Source organism: Bos mutus, chromosome 5, assembly GCF_027580195.1.
Source record: "Bos mutus isolate GX-2022 chromosome 5, NWIPB_WYAK_1.1, whole genome shotgun sequence".
Classification (NCBI taxonomy): Eukaryota; Metazoa; Chordata; class Mammalia; order Artiodactyla; family Bovidae; genus Bos; species Bos mutus.
In genome coordinates, this window is record NC_091621.1 from 15115890 (window position 1) to 15130016 (window position 14127).

The window sequence follows — 14127 nt, forward strand, 5'->3', positions numbered from 1 at the left end:
TGATGTCTATTACACATTCTCATCTTCTGAGCTTTCCAGGGAAAGGATTCCTAAGGCTGGTGAACCTGGGAGCTCTGTGCCACGGCACAGAGTCAAAGATGTTCAGCCACATCCAAAAGGGCTTAAGGCCCACGTGGTGGGCAGCTACAGGAGAAATATTTTATACGCATTCAAAGCTGCTCACCCTTGGGGCTCTTGCTGGAATGCAAGTACAGAAGCTGTGCCCTATTCCCTCTAACTACCATGTGAAGGGAAAGTGAAGTGGAAGAAGAAGGAATTACTGAAAACTGGGTCACTGAAATAGGAACTTGGAGATTCCATAACTGCTTCAGGGGGCCTTTATCATCCTTCTCTGAAACCTTAGGATGCTGTCCACTGGGAGGAGAAGAAAGGCTCAGGGAAAGAACTCAGTTTGGAGTTGTCAGAATCCACCTTATCAGCAAAAGTTAAATTTAAACTCTCTATGCCATCAACTCACTCAGCTCCAAATTTTTTTTTTCCGATAAATCTCTGGTATTCACTGATGGTTCTTATGCCATCTCTACTTCCTTCCCATCAACGTAAGAGCCTTGGCCATGAGCAAAAAGTCTCTGTTGCCCTTCCCTAAACCCACAAACTTAACAGGTGAAAACCCCAAAACACAGGGCAGAGGAACTTATATTTCTAAGGTTTCTCATCTTATTATTCAATACTGGGCATGTAGCCCAAGGCCTGCCATTATAGCTAGCTTCTGGGATCTTGAAATGTGTGATTTTTAAGAAGCACTCTTTACCTAGTTCATCACTTCCAGGTAATTAAATTTCCAGAAAACTAAAGGACATGGCACAAATTCTCCCATCCCCGAAGGGTCTCTACTCTTGCCCAACCTTTTCAAATTCAGGATAGGTAAGAGAAGGGTCATTGATCTACATACTATTAATAAACACAAGATGAGACACAATTTAGTACACTGTTGCGCTTATATAAAATGAGCTAAGGGTTGTTAATCACAGCAATTACACAAATGCCAATTTGGTATTTCTTAAACAGCTGGCCGTTGACAGGCACACGAGGCACTACCTCTGCCAGAGAAAAGGCAGCGATGACAGCACATGGGCACTGTCACTGATGTTTACAAACACTGCCCTTTTGGAAGATGGCTCCATTGGCCCAAACAACATGCTGCGGTTAACTGGACGTGGCAACACATCTGTCTACCTAACAGCCATTTGCTCCAGAGCATTCTCGGTGGCAGTGTGCCAGCCCCAAGGGATTAATCACAATCCTTTTTGCTGGATACTCACTTTCCCAGACTCCACTGCAACTTAAAGAGTGGCTCTGTGACCAGGCTGTGGTCAATGAAATGTAAGAGGAAGTCACCTGGGGATGGAGCGTCAGCAGAAGAAAGCCCTTGTTGCTCCCTCCCTTTCTGCTGAGTTCTTAGTGGAAAGATGTGCTATCTGGAGCTGCAGCAGATTTAAAGCCTGAGGTCACTAACACGAGGACGAAAAGCTAACACAATTACAGGAATAGTTTTTAAAGTAGGATTATAACTTGCTTTTTTTCCTCTTAACACATAATAAGCATTTTTACACTTCAGTAAATATTCTTTGAAAATATAATTTGTAACCGTTACAACATGTACAGTTCTAAAGAACGATTGCCCCAAAGTTAAACTGATTGTATATTGTCAGAAATAAAGGTAGTTCTGTTTTGTTATTCACTATGGGAACACACAAAATTTATTTTTGGCCACGTGGTGTGGCTTGGGGGATCTCAGTTCCCCCATCAGGGACTGAACTCATGCCACAGCAGTGAAAGTGTGCAGTCCTAACCACTGGACCACCAAGGAATTCCCTGATGACAATATATTCTTCCAAACTGCATTCTAAAGGAAATTATGAGTTTTCTACTCCTACCAGCAATACACATATTTTTCTATATTCTTTTTTAGATATTACAACTTAAAAAAATCTTTGCCAACTGATGAGCAAAATTTTGCCTACTTTTACAGATTTTCCTGTCTCTTCCCTCACTGTCAAATTACCAATTGTCATTTCTTGGTGAAATCAGTAGGCATTCTCTCCAGCAGCAATTCCCCTACCTATCAATTTTCCACTCCTGGCTTGGGATTCAGATAACATTTGTGAAGCACTGCACTGGGAAGGCTACTGAAATGCAAAGGTAAGACTACCCTAAAGAACTAAAAACCAATCTGACACCAAAAGCAAAGGCAAGAAAAGCAAAAAGAAACAAGTGGGAATGCATAAAACTGAAAAACTTCTGTAGAGCAAAAGAAACAATCAGCCTATTGAGTGGGAGAAAATATTTTAAAATCACTTATCTGATAAGAGATTGATATCCAAAATATATAAAGAACTCATACAAGTCAACACAAAACCCATAAATAATCTTTTTTTTTAATGGGCATAAGATCTAAATAGACATTTTTCCAAAGAAGATATACAGATGGCCAACGGGTACGTGAAAAGGTGCTCAACATCACTAATCACTGGGGAAATTCAAATCAAAGCCACAATAAGATACTACTTCATACATGTCAGAATGGCTATTATCAAAGATAAGAAATAGGAGTTGGCGAGGATGTGTAGAAAAGGGAACCCTTGTGCACCGTTGGTGAGAATGTAAGTTAGTACAAACACTATGGAAAACAGTATGGAGGTTTCCTAAGAAATTAAAAATAGAACTATGATCCAGCAATTTCACTTCTGGGTATTTTTCTGAAAGAAAAAAAAAAAAACACTGGTTAGAGGCCCATTGCAGGACACACCCTCTTTCCCCAGGGGGTTTCTGTAGCAAGTTTTCATATTCTTTTCAAACAAAGGTTTCTCTGTTAATAGTTGAAGGAAAAAAAAAAGCAGAGTAGGCACGCCACTTACGCATGATGTAGAGAGCTGTTGATTTGTTTTTGTTTTTTTAAAGGAAAACAATTTGTAAGATGTTGCACTAAAATGTTTTATATACACTTCAGAGAACTGTAGTAAATTATGTTAAAAAAATGACTAGAAAAGATATATGCACTCCTGTTTCACTGCAGCATTACTGACAGCAGCCAAGATAGGGAAACAACCTCAGTGTTCACCGACAAGTGAACAGATAAAGAAGATGTGGCATATCAATACAATGAAATGTTATTCAGTCATAGAAATGAAGAGAATCTTGCCATTCCATTCCAAGGATGGAAGCTGAGGGCATTATGGCAAAGGAAATAAATCAGACAGAGAAAAACAAATACTGTATGATTCCACTTGTAGGTGGAATCTAAGACAGTAACAACAGCAACAAAACCAAGCCCAGAGAACAGACTGGTGGCCGGTGGCTGGTGGCAGGGGAGGAAGGGGGGGTGAAATGGGTGAAGGGAGTCAAAAACTATAAAATTGCTGTTAAAAGCCCTGGGGATGTGGTGTACAGTACAGCATGGTGACTATAGTCAATACTGTATTTCATGTTTATAAGTTGCTAAGAGTAAATCTTTAAAAAGTTCTCATAACATATATACCAATTTTTTATATGGTAACATGTTAACTAGACTTATTGTGATGATCATTTCACAGCATATACAAATATCAAATCATTATGTTGTACACCTGAAACTAAAATAATGTTAAATGTCAGTTAAAAAAAAAAGAACTAAAAACCTAGGAACAAGCAGGGTGATCGGGCAGTAGAGTAATTATAATACCCCTGCACATAAGAAAGGTACAAAGAGTAAGAGAGCCGCTGAAGGCCCTTCTCAAACCTTTCCACTGCACCCTCTGCAAACCTAGTTCCATATAGCACTTCCCACTCACTCTACTCCTTACAATTCTTTATTTACACAAAGCTCACTCTGGCCTCCCCTGAAACCTGGCTCATCTCTCAAGAGAACTCATTCACCAGAAGCACCCTCCAGAGGAGACCATTCTTTCTCCTTAACTCCATGTACTTGTACTGGGAGATAGGCTCTGCCTTCTCTTTGCACCCCAATGCTGCATCCCCATCATTATTCTCAGGGCAGTGAAAAAAATCTCAGCTCCTTTGGAGATGATGCCAATCTGATATACTGTCTCTACCTTTTCCCATTGCTGTCACTCCCCAAATACACACACACAGTATTTACAGAAGGGTGTGGTGCCCTGAATATTGCTGTCACCCTGGAGTCTTCAATGTACACTGCAAGTTATTCAGTAACTAGAATCATAGTTCCTCATTTGGCGGACACCTGGTTTCCTCCCCAGTGCCCTTTCCTCCCCATCTGGATGAACTCCAATTCACCTCCAGTGGCAGGTGGATCCACCACCCTGGGTGGCCTAAGAGAATCAAAGTAACACCATCCTCCTTACCACAAGGTAGGCAATAACCCAGTCTGAACCTACCAGGGCATATTTATTTCCCTGACCATAGTTATTAGTTCAAGGGTCGATGTACATTTTTCTAAGTGGGTCTAGTCAGGAACTGATTGCAATGATCAAGAGAAGCTCTCTCCCTTCCTTCTGTGGTATAAGGATGTGCAGTTAAGCCGTATCTGGCTCCAGGAAAGGATCCAAGGAAGAAGCTAACACAGGGACAGTGGCAAGAGAATTAGATCCCTTGGTGATGTCATGAATTTCTGGATCAATATGAACTGAAAACCCACCCTACCTCTTTTCAATTACTGAAGCCAATAAATCTTGTTTAGCCAGTTTCAGTCAGATTTTTTTGCTATTTGCAATTGAAAGAACTTTAAGGAACACTCTCCTTAAACCCAGTGACCTTCACCTCATTACTCTTTCAACCATTTACCCCATGGTAACTCGCCTAGTTCCTGTCTTCTCCTATATTCTTTGAAATTCTAATCTCCAATGTGCTATTTTCTCCAGCTACAACTCTGAGGTCTCCAAACACTTCACTTATTCATTCTCTTTGAAACACCAGCCTTGTGACCTCCCACATTCTCTCAATTTAATCAGCCACTTTCATACTCACTCCTTCTCTATTTGGCCTGGACTACAAACCTTTTAGACTCTCAACTTCCTCGTTCTCAAGTTCACCCATTATCCCTATTCCATAAAATTTAAGCCACTACCATTCCAGCTGCCTCTATTCTCTAGCTTAATTATCCAAGTAGCTAATACTGGAAGAAGAAAATAACTACCTGTGGATCAGCGCCATTACAAATTGATGATCTCCTTTTACAACCATCCTCCAAGCTATTCAGCAAGCTCATGTGGAGCAGAGTAGCCACCCAATAAATGTCAAATGAGTGTTTGTCAGTGGGTCCCCAGTAAGCTGTCACCTTTCAAAGCACCTATTTCAAACCTTCACTACTTTCTCAAGCCAACTGCTTCTACTTCCTCTTTCTGCAAACTGCATCACCTCACTTTAAAAAAAAATTATTGTAGGTGCTTTACAATATTCTGTTAGTTTCTGCTGTACAGCAAAATGAATCAGCCACGTGTATACTGAGCGCAGAAGAATTGATGCTTTTGAACTGTGGTGTTGGAGAAGACTCTTGAGAGTCCCTTGGATTGCAAGGAGATCCAACCAGTCCATCCTAAAGCAGATCAGTCCTGGGTGTTCATTGGAAGGACTGATGTTGAAGCTGAAACTCCAATACTTTGGCCACCTGATGTGAAGAGCTGACTCACTGGAAAAGACCCTGATGCTGGGAAAGACTGAGGGCAGGAGGAGAAGAGGACTGATAAAAATAAGAGCTCAGTACATGGGAACTCCCTCAGTCTCTTGACTCCCCAACCTATCTCCCTATTGACTTACTAGTATCAGTGTCCATTCTTCACTCTTCCCTTTCACCCAGACGGCCATTCACTCTACAGATATTTGGGTGTCCAGCATATGCCAGGAGCTGTGCTCTGCTTGGCCCTGGAAATAGTGTGTGTTGGTGGGGAGAGGGGGCAGGAATATAAAAGAGGTAACAACCTAAGCCCAGAAGAATAGCTTTCTTTTGAAGATCTAAAAGCTACTAGGTATGGTTGGTTCCGGAGAAGGCAATAGCACCCCACTCCAGTACTCTTGCCTGGAAAATCCCATGGACGCAGGAGCCTGGTAGGCTGCAGTCCACGGGGTCACTAAGAGTCAGACACGACTGATCGACTTCACTTTCACTCTTCACTTTCATGCCTTGGAGAAGGAAATGGCAACCCACTCCAGTGTTCTTGCCTTGAGAGTCCCAGGGACGGGGGAGCCTGGTGGGCTGCTGTCTATGGGTTTGCACAGAGTTGGACACGACTGAAGCAATTAAGCAACAGCAGCAGCATGGTTGGTTCAGGCAAGGAGTGTTTCAAAACTATGCTGGCTTTTGTGGGTCAATGTGAGGATTCTTTTTTACCAAAGCATGTGAAAGGATTTTAAGCAGGAAGATGACATGATCAAATGCACATTTTTAAAAGATCACTTTTATTACCTATGTCTGTTAGTTTATTCTCTGTGCTTTCCAGCAGGCTAAAAATATTTCAAATAGATTTCCAGGCCCTAACACAGACCTAGAATCAGAGTCTTTGGGAGGAGAATCTGGAAGTTTGTCTGCTTACAGGAAATTCTGAAGAACAGCTAAATCTGAGTATCACCGTTTTAGAATATTACAAAAATAAAATTAGCATTTCTTACCAGAAAACCTATCTTTCTGTTTATATGTGGCATCTAGTATGCATCTATAAAAACGGGTCTTGGAGAGGACTTCATCAACGACCCGTGCATCATAAAACATCCTCCTCACCCTCCCTCTTCTATCACGCATCACCACCAGTACCACTTTCTGATCAAAATGCCAGAGGACTGAAAACATATTTCCTATTTACTGAGGAAACTGGGGTCTCTCTACCTAAACTATTATCCATCTTAACACATTAGTCACTGGTGAAAGAGCTAGGTAAGATGTATAGGGTGAAACCAAAATTATTCAAGTTACTAAAGATCTACATAGTGCCATGTAACTCCAGAAACTGTCCCATCAGGCTTTAATGTACATTAAAAGGTAGACCTTTCATAAGGTGGGCCCGTCCTCACCTCATACTGTCTGAGTGGCTATCATCAAAAAAGAACACAAATAAAAATGCTGGCGAAGATGTGGAGAAAAGAACCCTTGTATACCATTGACAGGAACGTAAATTGATGCAGCCACTATGAAAAACAGTGCAGAAGTTTCTCAAAAGGCTAAAAATAGAGTTACCATATGACCGAGCAATTCCACTCTTGGGTATATATTAAAAAAAAAACAAACCAATACCCCAGTGTTCACAACAGCATTATTTAAAATTGCCAAGAATACAGAAGCAACTTAAGTGTCCATTAACAGATGAGTGGAACAAGATGTGGTGTGTACACACACACACACACACACACACACACACAAATGGACTACTACTCAGTCACAAAAAAGAATGAAATTTTGTCACCTGTAGCAACATGGATGGACTTGGAGGGCATTATATTAAGTGAAGCATCTCAGAGAAAGAAATACTGTATGATATCACTTATATGTGGAGTCTAAAAAATACAACAAATCAGTGAATATAACAAAAAAGAAGCAGACTCACAGATATAGAGAACAAACTAGTGGTCACTAGTGGGTAATGGTGGAGAAGGCAATGGCACCCCACTCCAGTACTCCTGCCTGGAAAATCCCATGGATGGAGGAGCCTGGTGGGCTGCAGTCCATGGGGTCGCTAAGAGTCGGACACAACTGAGCGACGTCACTTTCACTTTTCACTTCCATGCATTAGAGAAGGAAATGGCAACCCACTTCAGTATTCTTTCGTGGAGAATCCCAGGGACAGGGGAGCCTAGTGGGCTGCCGTCTATGGGGTCGCACAGAGTCGGATACGACTGAAGTGACTTAGCAGCAGCAGTGGGGAAGGGGCAGGGGCAGCTTGGGGTAGGGGAGTTGGAGGTACAAAGAATGGGTGTAAGACATGCTCAAGCATATACTTTAAAACATGGGGAATATAGCCAATACTTTGTAATGACTCTAATTGGAAAGTAACCTTTAAAATTGTATTTTAAAAAGCTCTGCTCTTCCTAATTATTTCATGTTGACTAATATTAGAATATGCAATCCTTAAGAACACGCAAGTCACATCCTAGGTGGTGCAGGAAGAGGAGAGTTGGGCATTTGTCACAGAAAGCCCACATACATGATGCATAAATCACCTATGCCCAGTTAAGACCACGTTCAGTCTGGTTTGTGTTATTTATGATTAAAAGACAGAGATAATACAGAAAATGAAGGATAGTCCTTCAACTTGTATTTGCCAAGGGACTTCATCTTTTCTTCTTGCACTGCTTATCTACAAATCAGACAAAATGCTAGAGAGTCAGATGATGCCATAAGCATTTCTCCTTGGCAAACTGCCAAAAGGCAGTTATGAAAGGGAAGGAGAAGAAAAATCAGATAAACATCTTCAAAACCAACTTCTGTGGAAGTGATGAAAGACACAAAAAGTCATCTTTGATGTGGCCCTCCCCTAAACAGTCTTGTAACCAAACACTTAAGACAAACGTATTCTTTCTTGCTGTCCATCTGTTCATGCCTAGTAATATTTTATGGATGAAAAATGAGGAAATACCAACTACTTCATATGTTGGGAAGGATAAAGGAAGTTTAGCTAACAAATCACTTACTCTGTGCTTGGTCCATTCTGTCTTACAAAAATTAACACATGAATCCTCCCAACAGAACTACAAGGTTACATATTATTGATAACTAAAGTTGCTTGTATGTGGCAGAACCTAGATTCAAATTTAAACATACAGAAACCCCTCCCCGCCAAAAAAAATCTAAGCAGGCTTGTCTGAGTCCACATTCTTTAGCACCCTCTATGGTTCACAGCAGTACCTGCTCTGCTGAGACCTCCAGAATACTTGCTAACACCCTCCTCATCTTTGCTGTTTCTATTACACAACCCATTTCTGGTCTTCCAAGAAGCTTTCCCCAACCACCACGTATCACTTCTGCACTGCCCATAAAGTTCATTTATGCCTCACACTACTGACCTCCGGTGGGTAGGTTTTCTTCTCCAACCCAGTGCTTGCCCATTCAGGCAAGCCCCAATGTCCAGCACTGTGTGAGCAACCGGGGCATTTACTGGTCCAGCCAGTGAAGTCGGGCTTGCCCAGGCTGGCTCCCTCCAAGCACAAACAGGAACTTTGATAATCATCTGGGGGATGTACAACACAGGGAATACAGCCAAAATTTACAATAACTAAAAATAGAGTATAATATTTAAAAACTGTGAATCACTATGTAGTACACCTGAAACATATTTGTACAACTATACTTCAATTTTTAAAAAATCTAAAAAACAACCATCTACGGGAAAGAGATGTCCAGTGCTGGGCAGAGAGTTCCCAAAGGCTGGACAACCCAGCCCTGCATTCCAAGACCTGTGAAGAAACGACAGGGAGGCTGGTACATACGCTGCCGCATTCAGCGGAAATTTCAACTTAGAGCGACTAGGGCAGGTGACCGGCTTAATTCCAAAGTTTAACACTTCAACTACCAGTTCATTTTTAAAAAAAACGAAAAACTTCAGTTAACTGTTCCAAGTCACAAGGCAACTCAACGGCTTCCGTTCTCTTTCTACCAAACAGTAAGAGGAAGCTAAAAAGGCCGAACCATTATGCCCGAGGGAGTAAGTGCTTCCCACTATCTGACCTCCATCCGGCCTGCTGCAGCTGCAGCCTTTCCCTCTCGTTCTGCGTTCTTACCAGTGGATTCAGAAATAAATCCCCACCCACACTAAACCGGGAACTCAGAGCCAAGCAAAGGAGATATCTTGAGGGACCACGCGCGGTTTTACAGTCAGGGATAGGGGCTGTAAAGTGCTCACTGCCTTTCGGTTCTGGGACAAGAATCGCACCCCCAAAACCTGAGTCACCAACCGCCGCCGCGGGCCGGAAGTCACTGCGCCAGCATCCTCCCTGAGCCTTACCGCGGTGTTTCCCGTGAGCCCGCGGGCGCGCGAGGACTACATCTCCCGGCATGCTTCGAGGCTGCAGAAATTAACCCTTCAGGGCCCGCGGCTGCCCTGAGCCCCGCCTCCGCCCCTTACCTGGACCCCACAGGGTGAGTTTTGGGGCGCTGGGGAGGGGCTCTTTCCTTTATTTAAGGCTTAGGGGTGTGTGTGTGTAGGGGTGTGTGTGTGTGTGTGTATGTGTGTGAGATGTACTCCTGGCTAGAGGAAAGATTCTGATTTTCCTAAAATGAGACGATTTGCAGTAATGAGGTTCAGATGGTTTTTTTTTTTTTGCGAGTGGGAGACCCAGCATCAACTCTCTAAACCCCTAAATTGAATCACTACTGTCTTCCTCCGAATGCTATCTAAATCATCGCCTTCTTTACCCCCAGTACAAAAATAACCAGTAAACCCTCCCCTCTTTCATAGGCCCCTGACTTCCACCTTTCCCCAGTCCTCACAACAAGGTTTGCAACCTGGCTGCCAAGTCAGGGTTTTATTATCCTTCTGGTTGAGGGTTGAAAACTCATGGAGCCCAGAGGACCTCGCACATCTTTATGGATTAGAGATTTTAGAAATTAGGCCCTTTGCCTCTCAGAGCCTGCCTTTCCCCTCAGGTGCCACCATGGAGTCCCTGCAGGTTCAGCAGGCACCCCATCTTTGTCTGACTTGAATGACCATAGGCTTGTGGACAGGGTTCCTTTCTTCGGAGTATGGGTGATGGGTATTAAATTCAATCCTTCCCTCCATCCCCACTCCTAAAACAACACTGGGGCTAGAAGAGTGGGTGGGAGTCACACCCTTCTATTACTGTTCTTTCTCCGTACCCTGCAGTGCACAGTTCCAGTTCTGGGCTGGGAGGGAGGGGGTTAGGGACTTGAGGTACCGAGTATTATAAGCTGTGGGGTGAACTACCCTGCTCCTCATCCATAGGAAGAGGGAAGTGGAAGGGCTGCTTGTTTTTTTCTCCTTTCACTACTCCCAGACCCCACTTTAATAAGGCCCCCATCTTTGCCTCCATCTTCAAGAGTCTAAAGTTGCTAGGAAAAAGGACTATTCCGAGTCAGGGGGTCGGAATTTTCTGGGTCCCCTTCTTTTCCTCACCCCTGTTTCAGTTTCTCCCTGGCAACCCTCCTATCTGCACCCTGAAAGTTAACTCCCCCTTTCTGGGCTGTCTCTACCTTCCTCCCCATGCCCCCAAAGGGCCATTGTTCTGGTCAGCGTTTGGGGCGGGGTGGACAGAAGGGAGAAGACCTTGGGGCAGGAGTCCTGAACCACACTGAGGCCAGGGGAGTGAGGGCAGCCGGCATATCTCTCCTCTATCTCACCCTCCCCCCAGCCAACTGGCTCCCTGCCCCTGCCCCCGCCCCTTGACATCCCAGACTCCCTGGCTATTTAAACAGAGATGGGTGCCCCCATCGGCACGCTGTCCTTTGGCCACCCGACATCATGCCTCCCAAGAAGGATGTTCCCGTGAAGAAACCAGTGGGGCCCCCTGCTGCCCCCAAGCCTGCTGCTAAGCCTGCAGTAGGGCCCCCTCCATCCAGGGTTGAGCTACCATCACTTATCCCTGTAATCCTTGAGAAACCTGCGAAAATCCAGGAGCCCCCCATCGATCTCTCCAAAGTGGTGGTAAGTCCCTGAAAAGTGAGAAAAGAATGGAGGAGTGGGTACAACAGTGGGATATAGCCTAGGGGACTACAGGTATCTAAAAGGTAGGGAATCAGTAAGCACTGGATGATGGTGGGGGGTTTTCTTAGTACCCCCCGCCCCGGAAGCATCTAAGCTTAATGACTCTATTGTCTTTGTTGCCCTCTGCCTCTAACCGATAACATGTGTGTATATGTACATCACTTTCTCACTGTCCTGCTGGAGGCAGAGCCTGTAAGATGGGGAACATCTGGGTTCTGAGGACAGTTTCAAGGTGAAAGGGGGGAGCTGCTGCCTGCCTGTCTGACTATTCAATATGAAAAGCCACAGCTCTGAACCCCAGGAGGGAAGGCTGAAGAGGACAGACTTGTTAGACAATCACAGCTGGGGGCCAGGGGTAAATTTAGCCTTTGTTCAGCCCCCAGTTATGTGAGGGATGCAGGGCTCAGGGCAGTAGAGGGAGGGGAACAGGTGGCATGGGATTAACCCTGTTCCCAGGAAACCCTCCCCCCAATAATTCCTCCTCTTGGGATTCTCCCAAGTTCTGGAGCTGGGAATGGGACTGAGGTGGCTGGGTTCCCAGCCTGGTCCCTATGGGCCCCTCCCCCGAAGTGGCTGCCAGTTGGTCGGGAGGAGTGCTGGAGAGGGATTGAGTGAGTCCTGTCATCTCTCCTCACATGCTGTTCTCTTCCACAGATCGAGTTTAACAAGGACCAGCTGGAGGGTGAGGAGACGCCCCTGAGCCCAGTGTCCATCCCAAGTCCCCAGTCAGATCCTCTTTCTATTCCCCTACCTCTATTCCCGACCTTGAAACCTCCCACACTAGTGCTCCTTGTGTCCTCTCTTCTGCCCAGCTCAAAGCACACTGTTTCTGAATTTCCTTTCTCCTGGTGGTGATGGGAACCCCTTGTCAACACTGACCTCTCCTTACACTTCAGAGTTCAAGGAGGCCTTCGAGCTGTATGACCGAGTGGGGGATGGCAAGATCCAGTTCAGCCAGTGTGGGGACGTGATGAGGGCTCTGGGCCAGAACCCCACCAACGCCGAGGTGCTCAGGGTCTTGGGATACCCCAAGAGTGATGGTGAGGGCACCTGTGGGACCATGCGGGTTTTCAGTTTGGTGGTGGAGTGTTGGTAAGGTGATAAAGGATCCTGACGTGGGTCCCAGGACTTTAAAAACTGTCAAACATAAGGGCAAAAAAATATCTGAATGTTGAACAGATGAAACCCTTCATGGTGGGGATGGGAGTTGGGTCCTAGGTGACACTGTAGTGTAACCTTTCCTTCACCTCTCTATCTCCAGAGCTGAAGTCGCGCCGTGTGGACTTTGAGACTTTCCTGCCCATGCTCCAGGCAGTCGCCAAGTTGCCGGACCGAGGCTCATACCAGGACTACCTGGAGGGGCTTCGGGTGTTTGACAAAGAGCAGAATGGCAAAGTCATGGGAGCTGAGCTCAGACATGTCCTCACCACCCTGGGTGAGGCAGGGACCAGAACTCCTGGGGGTGTTGAGAGGAGGGGATGAACTAAGAAGGTTAGCCAAGTAGGCAGAGCCAATGAGGGATTACTGTCCTGTGGGTCATGGGAAGGAGACTGAGAAGGTCAGAGCCTTAGGGACAGGATCTGAAGGTCTTCCCCCTTCAGTCTAGTGAGTGGGCTGCAGCTGCCTCCCAAAGGGGCAGAGGAAAGGGAACGAGGTGGGAAATCTGAGTTTCAGTCTTGGGAAGAGATGGCTGTACTCTATGATATGGTCTGTTTCTTAATCCTCTGGAATTCAGTTTCCTTGTCTATCAAAGCTTTCACCACCTATAACTGAGGTGAAATGGAAAGCAAGATTCAGAGACACACTCAAGGCATGCCCACTACAAAGAGGGAATTCTCTTGGGGGACTGTTGCTATGGGCAAGTCTCCAGGCTGGGAGAAGAGGAGGTACCACCAGAAGAAAGAGGCGTGGGTTGATGAGGGAGGGAAGGCAGGGGCTAAAACACTGTGTCTGGGCCCAGGAGAGAGGATGACTGAAGAGGAGGTGGAGTCTGTTTTGGCAGGACATGAGGACAGCAGTGGCTGCATCAACTACGAAGGTGAGGGGCCAGAGGAGCAGAAACGACTAGGGAGGAGGGAGGCAGGAGGCCCGAGGTATGTGGGTGGAGGCATCCTGGAGCCTGAATTATCTAAAGTAGATGGGTTATCATCAGGCCAGCTTCTGAAGCCCCTCTGGCCTCTTCTCTCTGCAGCCTTCCTGAAGCACATCCTAAGCGTCTGAGCAATGCAGGTAGGGCACTCTCACTGCGCCTTGAGAGGCAAGCCTCCTTCCTGTCCCTCTGCCTGCGTACAAAAGCAGGGAAGTGCATTTCCGTGTCTTGCTGCGCGACAGCGGCAGGATTTGGCAACGTTCATCTTTTTCCACAGGTGCAGGGGGGTCGGACGCTGGGCCCCCACCAGGCAAAAGCACGTTCCTGCCACTAGGAGGCTATTGTTTCAAAATAAAGAGACGTTTCCTCCCTTAGCTTCCGACTCTTGCTTTCTTTAGAGGTGGGGGAGGGAAAGGG

At 45.4% G+C, this 14127-nt stretch overlaps 1 protein-coding gene across 1 annotated transcript; it reads left to right on the plus strand.

Moving 5' to 3' along the window:
• Nucleotides 1-9939: 9939 nt before the first annotated feature.
• On the plus strand, nucleotides 9940-14084 carry MYL6B (myosin light chain 6B). The gene is made up of 8 exons (XM_005903425.3): nucleotides 9940-10039; nucleotides 11333-11561; nucleotides 12276-12303; nucleotides 12518-12661; nucleotides 12883-13056; nucleotides 13582-13659; nucleotides 13813-13850; nucleotides 13988-14084. The coding sequence occupies exons 2-7, from the start codon at nucleotides 11379-11381 to the stop codon at nucleotides 13839-13841; spliced, it is 636 nt and encodes a 211-aa protein (XP_005903487.1). The 5' UTR covers nucleotides 9940-10039; nucleotides 11333-11378; the 3' UTR covers nucleotides 13842-13850; nucleotides 13988-14084.
• Nucleotides 14085-14127: the final 43 nt, after the last annotated feature.